Source organism: Lactuca virosa, chromosome 2 (assembly GCF_052849685.1).
Source record: "Lactuca virosa cultivar CGN04683 chromosome 2, Lactuca_virosa_CGN04683_v6, whole genome shotgun sequence".
NCBI lineage: Eukaryota > Viridiplantae > Streptophyta > Magnoliopsida > Asterales > Asteraceae > Lactuca > Lactuca virosa.
In genome coordinates, this window is record NC_136427.1 from 226,495,190 (window position 1) to 226,509,932 (window position 14,743).

Here is a 14,743-nt window from a genome sequence, read left to right on the forward strand (position 1 = left end):
TCCTTAACATGAACATTTTCTAATTCATATTTTTGCCACTTTACTTTTATTTCTTTACATTTTTTCCTTAACATGAACATTTTCCAATTCATATTTTTGCCACTTTACTTTTATTTCTTTACACTTTTGCCACAAAAAATTCACTTTTACTTATTTACACTCTTGGCACTAAAGTTTGATGATTCTTTACACTAACGCCACTAAACTTTGACAACTGTCACTTTTGTGCCAATTTTTTTTAGAAAACTTTAAATTATTTCTAATCAATTTTTTTAGAAAACTTTAAATTATTTACAACCCATGTGAAGCATGGGCTCTTTCCTAGTTGATATATAAAAAACATCGAACTTATATTAATTATATTGATAAAACTAAGATATACTAAATTAACTATAAAATTAACTAAAAGTCTAAAATATTATGAATTTTATTTATTTTTGCCGTTTTTCTTAATAATATTAAAACAACATATTATCAAACCCTCAGATGTTGTGTTACCCGGCCCAACAATAAAGATATGTTTTCACTTTTCAAATTTCATGCGGTGATGGAGTCGGTGCCTCGGTGGTGTATGAACGATTACCTTTACGCTGAACAAAAAGCTCTCTGAACAGTGTCTCCGCCGCTCTTTCGACGACGCACGTCACCGGCTGCTTGGCTCCTCTCTTTGGCAATTCCACGGTGGAATCTCCACCATTTCCTCTTCTTCTACTATTCTCAAGTAAGTGCCCTAAACCTAATTTTAGTTTCTAAATTTTGTAAACCCTAAGATATGAGAAGTTATTAGAATCTTATACATGTTAGTTTTGTAGGACATAATGTGATGCATTATATTTGATCCGTTTGATATTCGGTCCCTAAAAAAGACGCCGACTGTTAAATTGCCCATATTTCCCCTTTTCCTTCTCGTTAGCCTTTGACGCGATTTCTTCCAGCAGCTCCTCCGACCTCCGACCAACGCCTCCGTCCAACGCCGCCTTGTCTGAGCTCCGGCTTTTTCCAGCGGTAAAAAAAACCCTCTCTTTTCCTCCTTTTTTGTTCGAACTGCCACCGGTTATCTCATCATCTTCACTTGTTCGATTGAACAACTTTCGTTTTAGCTTTTAGATGACTGATCGTTCATCAGTTATTAGCTTTTTTTTGTGTTTCCTTCATCACTCATTTGATCAATTGGTCCTTTACCTATGGTTAGGAATGGAATGCACTGCTGTACAAATCCACATAGTTTAGATTAAACATATAGTTAAGAGTTTATTTGATGATAAATTAACATTTACCAACTTCAAGTGTAAACCAAGTTTGTTGGTTTTTGTTTGTTTATTTGATATCTTTTCCAAATAGATCAATTTAATGGAACCATCATCTGAGGAAGAATACGAGACATTTAAAGAAAAGGTGAAAAGAACAATTTACCTTGACAACATCTCAAATCAGGTGACTGAAGCTGTTTTAAAAACTGCACTTGATCAGTTTGCAACTGTCAAAAATGTTCAGTTTATCCCCACATACTTCAACTCATGCACCATTTATGCTGCTTTAGTGGAAATGGAAACAGCAAAACAAGCTCAAGAAATAGTGAAAGAAATGAGTGATTCACCATTTATGATATCTGGTATGCCAAGACCTGTGAGAGCACAAAAAGCTAAAATTGAAATGTTTGATGATTCTCCTAAAAAGCGTCGCGAAAAGATTGTATGTTATTGGATGGATCCAAGTCATCCCAACTTTGATGTTGCTAAAAAGTTAAAGAATTTGACCAAAAAGCATGCTGTTGAGGCCTCATTTCTCATGGAGGTAGTTTGCGTTTGCTATATAATTGTTTGAAGTATGAAATAAATAGTTTTGATGTTTGATTTTAATCATTTTATGGTGAATATGGGAAATTTCAGAAACAAATGGAAGAAGAAGAGAAGTTGCATAATCAACAGGAAGTGAGTTTGAAAGCAAATTTTAAGAAGTATGAGTTGATCGATAGTGCACAAGGTGATGGGACATTTAGGCGATTGGGAGCTCGTTATGGTGCAAACTATAACGATTTTTGATTTTTAGATTAAAATATAATGGTGGAGTAGCTTTTAAGGTTTTTTTTTTTTGTCTTCTAAGAAATTATTCTAAATGCACATGTTATACTTTAGGCTATCTATGTGAATGTATAAATGTTCAAATGATGCTTTAAGAACTATAATGTTAGGATATTGGATCTGGTGGGGTGGCATACGCTATGTATGGGGGAGCCACCAGGTGATGGTTAAAAATGTTTTTTTTTTTTTTTCAAATGTGGCTACATAGACATTTATAGTCGTTTTTTCTGCTCAAAATGACCATTTTACCCATCTAAGCTTAACATAAATTGGTGTTGGTTGTACTGGGTTTGTCACCTTTCAAAACATTTTTTTTGGATGGAATTTGTCTTTTTTTTTTGTTAAGACCAACTTCACTAAAACACAATTATAAAGGCTAATAAAGTGGTGTTTTCATTCTAATTAATCTTTAAAAAACACTATTTTAGTGTTTGGAATAGCTTCACAAACCATATATAAAGGTCAAACTACTTGGCCTCTAAAAATCACAAATTTAGTGTTTAGTGTTTGGTTGGAAAGCAAACACTATTTTAGTGTTAATACCAATTCAGTGATTTATTGTTGAAATTGCTCTTAGTGGTAGGGAAACATCATTAATTCACTGCTAAGGCTTGAGGGAGAGGAGCATGGCATGCCATGCTTTCACATCATCTTTGAAACCATACAATGTTTGTGACACAATCGTTCTTTCTTTGATGAAGACATGGTTGTTGACATCTTACCTCCTCTACATTGTTCTAAATGGGATTTATTGTTGTTGTTGTAATGATTTAAAATCTGATTTTACGCATCTCAATTGAAGCCTTCGAAGGGAAGCTATCGATCCATACGAGTGTTTAGACTTTGGTATAGCAATTGGCAAAGCTAGTCCATACATATATTAGGCCCGAGGCGAGAAGAAAAATAGCCCCCTCTAAGTCAAATATAATAAAAATTCGAAAAATAATATTTATAAAAATCATTAATAATATCATAAAAAACATATATATAGCCACATATTTACAAAAAAGAAAAATTTAAAGGAAAATACTTTTTCTAGCCTTTTTAAATGTAAAATCATTGATAATACAATCAAATTCAATTTTATCCAACATATATTTCTCTAGAAATAATATTGCCAAACCATTAAGCATTTCTTACAGTATTTATGACCTTAGTTAATTTTTCAATAACTTTCAAAAAACTTGTTTCTGCATATGCAATAATAACATGAAATGTTAAGAAGATAGTATATCCGATAAAAGCATTTGGGTAACAATCCATAACTTTAAAATGCTCATTATCCTCTTCATTCAAATTAATATTTTGATAAAACTTCATAAATGGTCCCTGTGGTTTCACAAAATCTGAAGTTTCGTCTCTAACTTTAAAAAACCTCACGGATGGTCCTTGTGGATTCAAAACTTTTAATGTTTAGTCCTTATGGCTCACTCCGTTAGTATTTGTCCGTTAAGTAAATGACATTTTCGTCATTTCATTACCCAATGACCATTTATGAGATTTTCTATTATTTAAAAAAATGAAATTTAATATGCAAGGGGTCCCACCTCTCTCTCTCTCTCCATATCTCTCCCCCTCTCTCTCTATGTGTATGTGTGTGACTGTGATGGATAAAAGTTGTCATTTATCTAGGGAAGAATCTTCAACCTCATCTTCTTCATTTTATATCACTTAACCAAACTCCATGGACTATTGCATCAGCAATTGAAGATTTTGTTTTTTGATTTAATGTTTGTGCTTTGGATAATTGTATCCATCATTTGAGTTAAACTCATATTTCTTTACCTCCATCTGTAAAGAAAACTATGAAATCGGACCCGTACATCATCAAAACCCATAATATGATAGAAGCAAATTAGTGTTTCTCTCTCAAAAACTCTTGCAGTTAACCAGCCTATAAAGATCTTATATGAGGTTGGATTTCTGCTCTATTAAGATGGTTGGAAGGTTTTTTTATTTTTCTGCACTTTTTATGAAAGATTTCATGTCACAACTAGCATTTTAGCTAGGAAATTCTAGTCTCATGTAAACATCATCTGCTGTGATACTTATAACTCTAATTTGATATTATGCACTATGCTCATTCAAGGACAACAAACTTAATCAAGGTTCACAAGTAAAGTTCAAAACCTTATACAAAGCATCTCATTTAGTCAACCAAGGGTTAAAAACCCTAAAAAATCCCGGTTCAAGTTTAAGACGAACTAGGATTCTCTTATTGGGCCTAATGGACCAATAAACTTCCAATTTGACTATTTAGGGCCTAGGAACCCTAATTGGGCTCTAATTGGGCCTACATTCATGAAACTTCAACAATTTGGGCCATGTGGGCCTAGAACAATGCATCTTAACTCTAATGGGCCACAACTAATTCAATTAGCCCTAATGGGTCGTAAACAACCTATTGGACTTTTATTGGGCCGTAAACTCTCCTAAGGGCCCAATGGCCCGAAAATTTACTATTGGGCTCATAAAATCGAACAAGTCAAGAGAAGGTCCAAATTTACTCAATTCCTTTCTCCTAGCCCAAATACTCGGCCCAATATGTAAAAAAAAAGGGAAAATGAGGAATTATTTTGCTTGTGACACCTCATGTTTGCATGGTGGTTTTCCATGCAAACATCCCCTCAATCTTTTCTTCCCCTCTCTTCTTCTACCTCTCGGCCGAACCATCCTCCCTCACCATCTCCATTTCTCTCAAAAATCTCTCAAGAAATCTCTCAAGAACTCCTCCTTCCTCCTCTAAATTTTCGAGATTTTGGGTATGTTTTCAAGAGGATTTCTCATCAAGATCATCATCCTTGGTAAGTTCTTACTTGAATCTATGGTTTAGCTTCTAATATTTCATCAAAATCTCTTCTTATACCATATCATTTCATGATCTAACTCCCTAGAACCATCTAAGTTCGAAAACTTCCTCAAGGAGTTGCTAGGGCCGAAATCTCCTCACCTTCTTCAACAAAAACCGAATCCAAACCTCAAGGTGAGTTCATACCCCTTGTTTTCGGTTTTAAACATGTTTTGGGGTAGAATACAAGTTGCATATGTGGTAGATCTATGTATTTATGCATGTTATGTGTGTTTTACTTGATTTAAGTTGTGATTATGTGGTGAAACACTATAGATCTCGAAAATTCTAACCAAAATTTGGGATATTGGTAAACTAAAACACGTCATACAACTTACTATAAAGATAAATGTGTTAAACATGTGAAGATTCATAAGAAACTAAACAAAATCTTGAAAATGGGCCATCTTTGACAAATAAACAAAAAGTTGAGACTTTTATGTCATTCACGGTTTTACAAGGACTAAAAGAGTCATATTTGCATAAAAATGGGTCTTTATGATAGTCATAGTTACCAAAGGGCCAAAAGTGTAAATTTTTGCATAATGGGCCGTGATTTGGGCCCTTACGGTTTTTTGGGCCTAAATTGAAAAATCTCGATTTTATGGACTAAATTTGTCATATAACACAAATTTGAGCCAAATATGTAAATCTACGGTTTTATGGGCTAAAAATGCCACTTCATCTGACTTTGGGCCTAAAATGTTATTTTTATAAAACTTGGGCCGAAAATGTCATTTTTATCAAAAATGGGCTGAAACTGTGATTTTCTATAAAAATGGCCGAAAATTAATATTTTATATATAAATGGGCCAAAAATGTCAAGTTATATATAATTGGGCCAAAGATGTCAATTTCGTGATATTGGGCCAAAAATGTTATTTTAACAAAGGAAGGCTAAAAATGTCAATTTATTTCAAATAAACCCATAAATGTAAACTTTTGGTCTTAAGGGACCTAAAGCGTCAATTTAGCCAAAAATGTGCCTAAATCGTAAATTTTAGATTTAATGGGCCAAAAATGACATTATTACAAAAATTAGGCCTTTTATGTTATTTTAGTAAACTAATGAGCTAAGACATACAACGAAAAGACAAACGAACTAAAAACATCGGTTACACATCTATTGGGTCTAATATTTCCATTACATGTTTATTGGGCCTTATGGTCCATTTACATGTTTATTGGGCCTAATATATTCATTACATGTTTATTGGGAATTTGTGGTCCATTTACATACTTATTGGGCCTAGACTATACATCACATGCTTAGTGGGCCTTAGTCGTCATTTGGCATGTTTGTTGGGCCTTATACATTCATATACATACTCGTTGGGTTTTTCAAACATGAAACATACAAGTAAACATTATATAACATAATACAATATTCGTGTAAACTCAGTCAATGATGCTAGTGAGACATGTCGGTTGACACCTCTAGAGTGTACGATCGTATTATGTAGTTATAACCAGAGTCTCCTGGAGGGAGAGCGAGAGTTTGTGTATAGATCTATACGGGGTGACACCCCACACCTGAGTTGTTCGCTACAGTTAGACTAGGCCAGTCTAGGGTGACAAACCTTATCGTAAATCAAACCGGCGCCTAAGAACGCCACGACAGACGAACTCGTCAAAAATCAAGTATGGTTAAAACGGCTCACTTAGAGATCCTCTCCAAAATAATTTTATGGAACACCTGTAAAATCTTGTTGAAACAATAACATACATACACTGATATTCGGTCTTAGGGTTTAGACCACAACACTTTTATAAACAGAAAATATAGGATTTTCTGGGAAAATATACAGCTAAACAATGCCTTTTACTTACTACAGAAATATAGTATTTTTATTTGGATTACATTTTATATACCTTTCAAAAACGGAAAACACACATGCATTAATACTTGATTTTGATAAATTACTATCATACTATTATACAGGAAATATCAGATTTTCTGGTGTTTTACAAATAAATCAAAACCTTTCATTTAATTATGCTTATGAATTCACCAACATTATATATGTTGACGTTTTCAAAATAACTTGTATTCTCAGTGAATCGTTAAGCAGAAAGGTCAGCAGGAAATGTGGAATTTGTTATATTTTGTCATCGTCATACATTAAACATTATGGCATGTAATTTTATGATATTATACTTGATGTAAACAATTCTGGTTGTATGTTGATATGTATGATGATGATGTTGTCTCGTTTCAATTATATACAATTGTGATGATATTACAAGATGAAGTCACACACAAGCCCCCAGACGTTTCCGCCGTCTGGTTCGGGGGTGTGACATTTCAGGTTCTTTTCTACACCTGAATCTTAAAGTTTGAATCTTTGAAGGTTGTGAAGCCACTCCTACAAAAAAGAATAGTAAAGAAGGTACTTTAAGAGAGAAGGACTCAACCCCTTTAGAATCTATCACCCATAACCGAGCGCCCGCCATTAACAATTTCTCCCATCCCTTTTCTCTGTCGCATACAAACACAAAGTAATGGCGAGCCAAACACCTTCGTTTTCCCATGGGAGGAGCAGATGGTGATGACTGATGAGTGAGATGCCGATGGTGATGGGTGAGATGTCGATGGTTGGGCGGGGGGGGGGGGGCTGGTAGATCAGAGACACCTCCTTTTTTTTTACTTTTGTTCTCTCTCCTTTCTCATTCCTGTCGAGCAACACGAGATCTTGCGGATCTGGGTCTTCTTCGGAATCCTTGCCATCATCTTCAGAAATTAGAGATTATAGGACGTATTGAGAGTTTTGAACAAATTAGGAAGAATTCGTTGGGTGGATTTGATGATGAAAGAAGATGAAGGATCGAATTACAGGTGTAAGTGTGTTTAGAGAGAGAGAGAGAGAGAGAGAGAGAGAGAGAGAGAGGACCCTTTGTATATTAAATAATTATATTTTCTTTTTTCTTTTTTTAAATAACCAAAAACTTCATAAATTGTCCTTGTAGTAGTGAAATGACGGAAATACCATTCACTTAACGGACAAAACTTGACGAAGTTAGCAATAAGGACATTTTGTTAAAATTTTTGAAACCACAGAGACCATTTGTGATGTTTTTTAAACTTAGGGACTAAACTTCAGATTTCGGGATAACACATGGAACATTTATGGAGTTTTGTCTAATATTTTTTTATTCAAATTATTATCATGTTCATTTAAATTAGAAGAACTCATTGATTTCAAAAACTTACCCTCCTTTTTGTTTTTGTAAAAAAACATAAAAAAAGTTTCGTTTCTTTTGTTTTTCGGATAAATGTTTTTTAAGAGACATGTTAATAAGTAAAGACTAATTTAAGAAAAGAATACACTTGATTTCTATCTCAAATTTTGTGGAAACCTAATATCAAAGCAATCTATAAAATAAAATCAGGAACAAGGGTCATTAATATGATAACTAAAATAAAATAAAACAACATGATAAACAACAATTCACATTACAATATTACCTTGATATCTGATACTTTAAAGCTAAAACTTTGAAAAAATCAAGTCAGAAGCAAAACATTAGAAATTTTGGAACATAAGACTTCTCATTATAAAGCTAAAAATCTACAAACATAATACCTAATTGAGTAAATATTCTAAAACTTAGAGCAATGATTTTTTTTTCTGAATAAAGGGACTTTAAAAATATGATATACAAACAAAGGATATAAGATTTCAGAAACAAGAATCTAATATAACCTAAAATGAAATTATGAGAAGAAAAATTCAGAAAAAAAATCCGGTACACAAACCTATAAGCTTTTAAAAACAAAAATCATATATTCTTATATGATATCAAATACGTCATAAGGATTCGAAATCAACATAAATAATTGAGAGTGTAAGAACTGAGAAGTAGAAGGAGAATGTGAGAGCGTATGAGAGAAATGAGGATTAGAAGCAGAAGATGAAGTCAATTGTGACTGTAAGATAGAGATCAGGTGACGATTCAAGGCAGTGAGAGGGAAAGATAGAAAGCAACATACCATTATTCAATTCTCGAATCCCTTGTCAGAGTTCTATTGTCGATTCATGTGGTGGTGATGTCGATTCGGTTATCGAGGATATCGATTCATAAGGCGCTCTAGTTGGCTAATTCTTGCTTCCATTGTTGATGTTCGACCGTTCCAATTATTCATTGTGGAATGCGTTCAACCGACAATAGCAAGCAGGACAATTTGTCTATGTTTTGGGCTAATTTGAGTTTGGACTACTTTATGCCCTAAAAATCATTTAAGGAGTGTTTGGAATTGCTTATTTTAGGTGCTTATTTGCTTATTGTGGTTTGACACCGCTAATAAGTTGTTTTAAGTGTTTCGATATAATAAAATCAAAAGTGATTATTGAGTAAAATAGGAAGTTTTTGATAAGTTAGTGGGTTCTTACTTATTTAAAATAGCTTATGACTTATTTAAACCAATTTACCATATTAATCCTATTTTTTATATATATATATATATATATATATATATATATATATATATATATATATATATATATATATATGCGAATATATATATATGCGAATATAAGTTTTTCTAACATCATATTATGCGAATATAAGTTATTTCACCACCATGATCTATATTAATTTGGGAAATAAGATCAATTTTTGAAAAAAAAATAATATTATTTTTACAAAATTCAGAAAAATGGAGTTTTAGGCGTAATGGAAAAGTTTCAATTCAATTAGAAGAGGAAGGTATACTCATATTTACTTTTATATTATTGAGCGCCATGTGATTTTTCACTCACTCTCTTTACTCTTCAAAACCAAAGAATTATTGATATTTTACCTGCATCTTATTGATATTTTACCTGCATCTTACTTTTTTTTAAAGCATTGATATATTGTAGTATACAAGCTGTTAAAGCATTAAAAAGAAAAAAAAAGGAAATAAAATGCGGTGTCTTTTCTTCGTGCGGTTCTCACCCTCACCTTCAACGCACCAGCGATGTGGTATTAACAAGTGCGGTAAAAGGTCCAGGTTACCCACAACACCATACGATAGGGGTACTTCTTTTGTTCTGACAACAAAAACATAAAAACCATTAAAGAATATTATTTTTTCCAAAAAATTTCCATCTTCCCACTTTCATATGTAAATATATTACTTTTGATGGAAATCAAACTTAAACCCTTTGCCAAATAAGCAATGCACTTCATCCAATTTTGACGCATGTAATTTTTTTTTTCTTTTACTTAAAAAATTATATATTTGTGTTAGTTGATTTTGCAAATTTTTAAATCCCAATATATATATATATATATATATATATATATATATATATATATATATATATATATATATATATATATATATATATAATTGGGCATCATTTTGTGAAATAAATAAATTCCAGAAATATAATATAAATGAATCATTTAATATAAAAAAAAATAATTTCATGAACTAATATCACAAAATAGATGATTATTTTATGATAAAAAGTGATCATTTTATGATGTATGATGTATGTCCTTCCCCAATTTGGTATTTTTGTGACTTGTTTTTTACTAAATCATTCATAATTGGCTATATATAACACGACATCCACCGTGCCCTTTTCTCACAAAAATGATGGAAATTTGATTGAAAGCAAATGACATGAAAGGAGGATCTCTCCAAGATTTTGAAAATTAGACCAAAACAAAGGCATATCATTTGATGTCATGACTCACAATTGGCATGGGACTCTTTAGATATTTTGGTTCTTTTGACACTTATAATTTTTTATAATGTAAATTTTACTTTTTATGGTACATGTTTACTATAAATGGTATACGATATGATTGAGATTGATATATGACCCCACTGTTTGCCAAACAGGTAAAACAAAGGATCTTTATAATTTTATAATATTTTATTAGTAATTTTTTGTATATATTGAACTTGATTTTATGATCTCACTCGGCTTCTCTTTTGGCGTGTCTATGATAAGTGGGTTTGTAATATTCAACTTATTTCTAATTTTATAATATTTTATTAGTAATTTTTTGTATATTCAATTTATTTCTAGTTTTGAGTTTTATGTATTTTTAATTGTGGAGCTTCGTTGCTGCTTTTGATTAGGTCTATATCTTCTTGTTTGTACTATTTTCCAGCTATTTGTTGGCATTTTAATTTACTCCTCAATGTTTTTCCGTTAAAAAAAAACTTTGTTTCTCGTTTACAAAAATCTATTAGTTAACATGTCAACAATTGCTTCGTATACCCCATATGTGAGTGGGTGAGTGTGCGTGTACATCATGATTTGACAATTTATATGAGTGATGATGACATATATAACGACACCCTACTTAATCTTTGATATGCCTATTAATTATTGTACAAAATGGTTGGTTGTATTGTAGCAATGACCAAGTAGATACCGAGTATAAAGTTAAAAGTAAATTACAATTTTTGTCTATTAGGTATGTGTTTTTAGAAAGTTTGGACTTAGATTTAAGAAATTGATACTTGATCGAGCTTGTTCTTCTGGGTAATGCATATGGATGTTGTAGACGATTCAGCTAGCCGGAAACCTGAGATCACAACATAAGGAAACATCGTTTGTTGTACTTTGGGAGGAAATCTTGGAAGCTTATTCTGACGCTTAAATCATCTAGCAGAGAAAGTTGGGGTTTGTGTGTGTTTTTAGGTGTGAGAGATGTGCTTAACTTACTTGTGCATGTTCTTGCATTTTACAGGTTGGTCGTGTTGTTTGTCTTATATTATGTTGTCGTCAACTTATAGATTTTTTTTATTTGGTCATCTTACTTTTAGTACGTTTTGTTAGAGTAAAAGGTCAATCTCCATAGATTAGAGGTTATGTAGAGTCGAAAGTAGTTAGTGAGAGTCAAAAGCTATATCTTTCTTTATGTGTCTGTAAGTGTCGAAAGCAGAAACATTTTCGACATGTTATCTATTTACAAGGCCTTGTAGTTTCGTTATGTCACGTTTAGTCCTTGTACTTTTTGTACGTCTGTTGTATCCTATAAATAGGATAAGTACATAGGTCAGAGTAGTGGTTCGAACATTCTCTTATCATTTGTACTCTCTCTTTGTACTCTTCAGAAGTTGAATTGAGCCAATCAGATATTATTTAGATCTGTGTGTCTTTTACTGATTTCACTTACTTGATTGATTCATTTATCATTTTGTTAGGAGCGAAATGTCTAGTGAGATGTCGAATGTACTTTTTGTCTGTATAAGTGCGAAGTCAAGTACTTCGCTATGTATGTATTTTGTAAGGCACAGTATGATGTCGAAGTCGAAATGTCTAGTACTTACATACTTTTTGTGCGTCTGATGTACTCTATAAATAGAGTCTGTATAGAAGTAGAGTAGCTTTTGGGCACTTCGTTCTCACTCTCTCTCTTAAACTTTTGTACTCATTCAGACGATAAATGAGTCAAACATATATTTATTTACGATTGTGTTCTTAATGCTTTCTGTTATTGATTTCGTTTCCTAAACTCGATTCTAACGCAAGACAAAACTTTGTTTTTGGGGTTGAAGTGGAATACATGCTAAAATCTCAGGAGAATTGACTTAAGAGTGTAATGGAGAACATTGAGAAACAACACGTTGAACGATTAAAGCACCATGCCCACAATTTTGAATATGAGATTACAAAGCTTCACGACATTGCTAAAGAACGTCATGAACTTTTTATGGAGTAGATTACGAAGATACAAGAATCTGTTAATCTCAAGGTTGCAGAGCTAAAATATGAAATGACCAAAGAAGTAGAAAAGATAGAGAAGAATTACTTAGTTCTTCATGTCAAAGTTGACGTTGTTGCAGATGCCATAGCGAATCTTGTTGAATATAATACTTCATATTCAAACAAGCTTGATGCGAAAACCGAACAAGATTCCAAAGTCTTTGAAAAGCTAGAGGATTTTTTGAGCAACATCAAGGAATCTCTTTCGAAAGTTGATTTGTCAAATCAATCTTCGGTTTCCCAGGAATCTATTTCCAAGATTATCTTTTCTATTGAATCTAACATTAAGGCGGAACTTGATCTCATCCTTAAGTTGGTACTTCTCTAACCAACTATTGCTCCACATGCAAAGCAAGTGGTGCAAGGGGGAGAAAAAGGATGCGGAGGGGTTGGATCTTCTAAAGATGCTGATGAGGGTGAAGCTGTTGGGAAGGTGATATCTACTCAAATACCTACATCACTTCCAGTTTCGTTGACAACAACTTCTACAACTACAACATCAAGACCGATAACGAAAGGGATTGTCATTGGCGAAAGTGCTGGAGGCTCTGGGTCAAGCTCTAAGCCACCTCCTACGAAAGACAACCAGGGAGATCAAGGGAAAGGCGTTGAGATAACTCCTACTGAAGAAGAGAAGAAGAAGAAGTTAGAGTTATAAATTGAAAGACAAAGACAGGTCAATAGTATTCCGAGGCAAAGACAGAATGATCCACCGGGTTTGATCAAGGGTGATCCCAACAAACACTGGTACTATGAAACCATTGAGAAAGTTGTTTCATTAGGGAAGATGGATGATTTTTGCAAGGCTCCAAAGAAAATTTATGATGTTGAAAACTATGACTTTAACCAACTCGATTTCCCTATCAACCATTTGACCTATATTTATTCTCAGTACAAGTTGGTTGATCGCTTCAATGACAAAGATGAATATAAAAGAATGAATATGAGATTTCATGCGGTCTTAGGGAAAAGCGAAGAAGAGATTTGGCCTTCTATTAAGATCATTAAAGTTTTGTCAATTTATCGGGAAAACTTGTTTGAAGGCATTCTACAAAACTTTCGCTATGTTATTGTAAGAGCGAATAATGTAGTTTGTGACTTCTCAATTGCCGAATTCCCATTGATGAACCTGAACGACTTGGTTATAGTGACGACAATCTTAAGCAATGTGGATGTAACGAAACTACCAGAGAATAACAAGGACGATTTCCTTATCGGCTTCGCTCATATCAAAATGTTCATCGATAGTTATTATGATTGCCTCGCAATCACCGATGTCGAGCTTGCCATGGCCATCCACAAGACTTAAAAAGTTCCCCAATCCTTGCTAAAGGGGAAGATTAATATTAACAAATATGAAGATGGAGAGATTGTTCATAAGCCTCTAGGGGTAGTGTTTCTTGGCAAGAACAAGAACCAGAGAATGACAAAGTTTTTGTTCCAAGTTGCTGATGTTGAGAGGTACACGAATGTACAATATACAAGTCTGCTTGTACGAATCAATAATTGCAAAAAGAATAGTGCAGAAGACAAGGCTGAAATTCGTTAGACTATTCTTTGGTATATGGAAATTCGCAGAGTACTTCTTCAGACCATGAAGCTGATGACTTGATTTCGACACTTCTCACTAAGGGGGCGATTTTTAGGAGAGAAATGTCTAGTGAGATGTCGAAAGTACTTTTGGTCTGTATAGGTGCGAGGTCAAGTACTTCGCTATGTATGTATTTTGTAAGGCACAATATGATGTCGAAGTCGAAATGTCTAGTCCTTACATACTTTTTGTGCGTCTGATGTACTCTATAAATAGAGTCTGTATAGAAGTAGCGAGTAGATTTTGGGGACTTCGTTCTCACTCTCTCTCTTGAACTTTTGTACTCATTTAGACGATAAATGAGCCAAACAAATATTATTTATGATTGTGTTCTTAATGCTTTTTGTTATTGATTTTGTTTCCTAAACTCGATTCAAATGCTTTACACATTTTTAACACACTTTAATTGGTATCAGAGCAGGATTCATATCATCGATTGAAGTTTTCTCGTATTTTTCATCTTTTTGAATCGTTCTTTCCGATTCAAAATTTTCCGCAGATTGAAACG

The 14,743-nt window shown here is 33.1% G+C and overlaps 1 protein-coding gene across 3 annotated transcripts; it reads left to right on the plus strand.

Moving 5' to 3' along the window:
- The first annotated feature begins 505 nt into the window (after positions 1-505).
- On the plus strand, positions 506-2,168 carry LOC145160322 (RNA-binding (RRM/RBD/RNP motifs) family protein). Of its 3 annotated transcripts, none has more exons than XM_079079466.1 (4): positions 506-721; positions 805-1,005; positions 1,342-1,794; positions 1,890-2,168. In XM_079079466.1, the coding sequence occupies exons 3-4, from the start codon at positions 1,351-1,353 to the stop codon at positions 2,040-2,042; spliced, it is 597 nt and encodes a 198-aa protein (XP_078935592.1). In that variant the 5' UTR covers positions 506-721; positions 805-1,005; positions 1,342-1,350; the 3' UTR covers positions 2,043-2,168. The 3 variants fall into 3 exon arrangements, with proteins under 3 accessions (XP_078935592.1, XP_078935591.1, XP_078935590.1); XM_079079465.1 differs by having other exon boundaries at positions 813-1,005; XM_079079464.1 differs by lacking the exon at positions 805-1,005.
- The last annotated feature ends 12,575 nt before the right edge of the window (positions 2,169-14,743 follow it).

Bases quoted from the DNA above. Each gene is read 5' to 3' on its own strand.
- LOC145160322 (XM_079079466.1), top strand. From the start codon at position 1,351: ATGGAACCATCATCTGAGGAAGAATACGAGACATTTAAAGAAAAGGTG. The intron at 1,795-1,889 runs GTAGTTTGCGTT...GGGAAATTTCAG, and splicing joins AGGCCTCATTTCTCATGGAG to AAACAAATGGAAGAAGAAGA.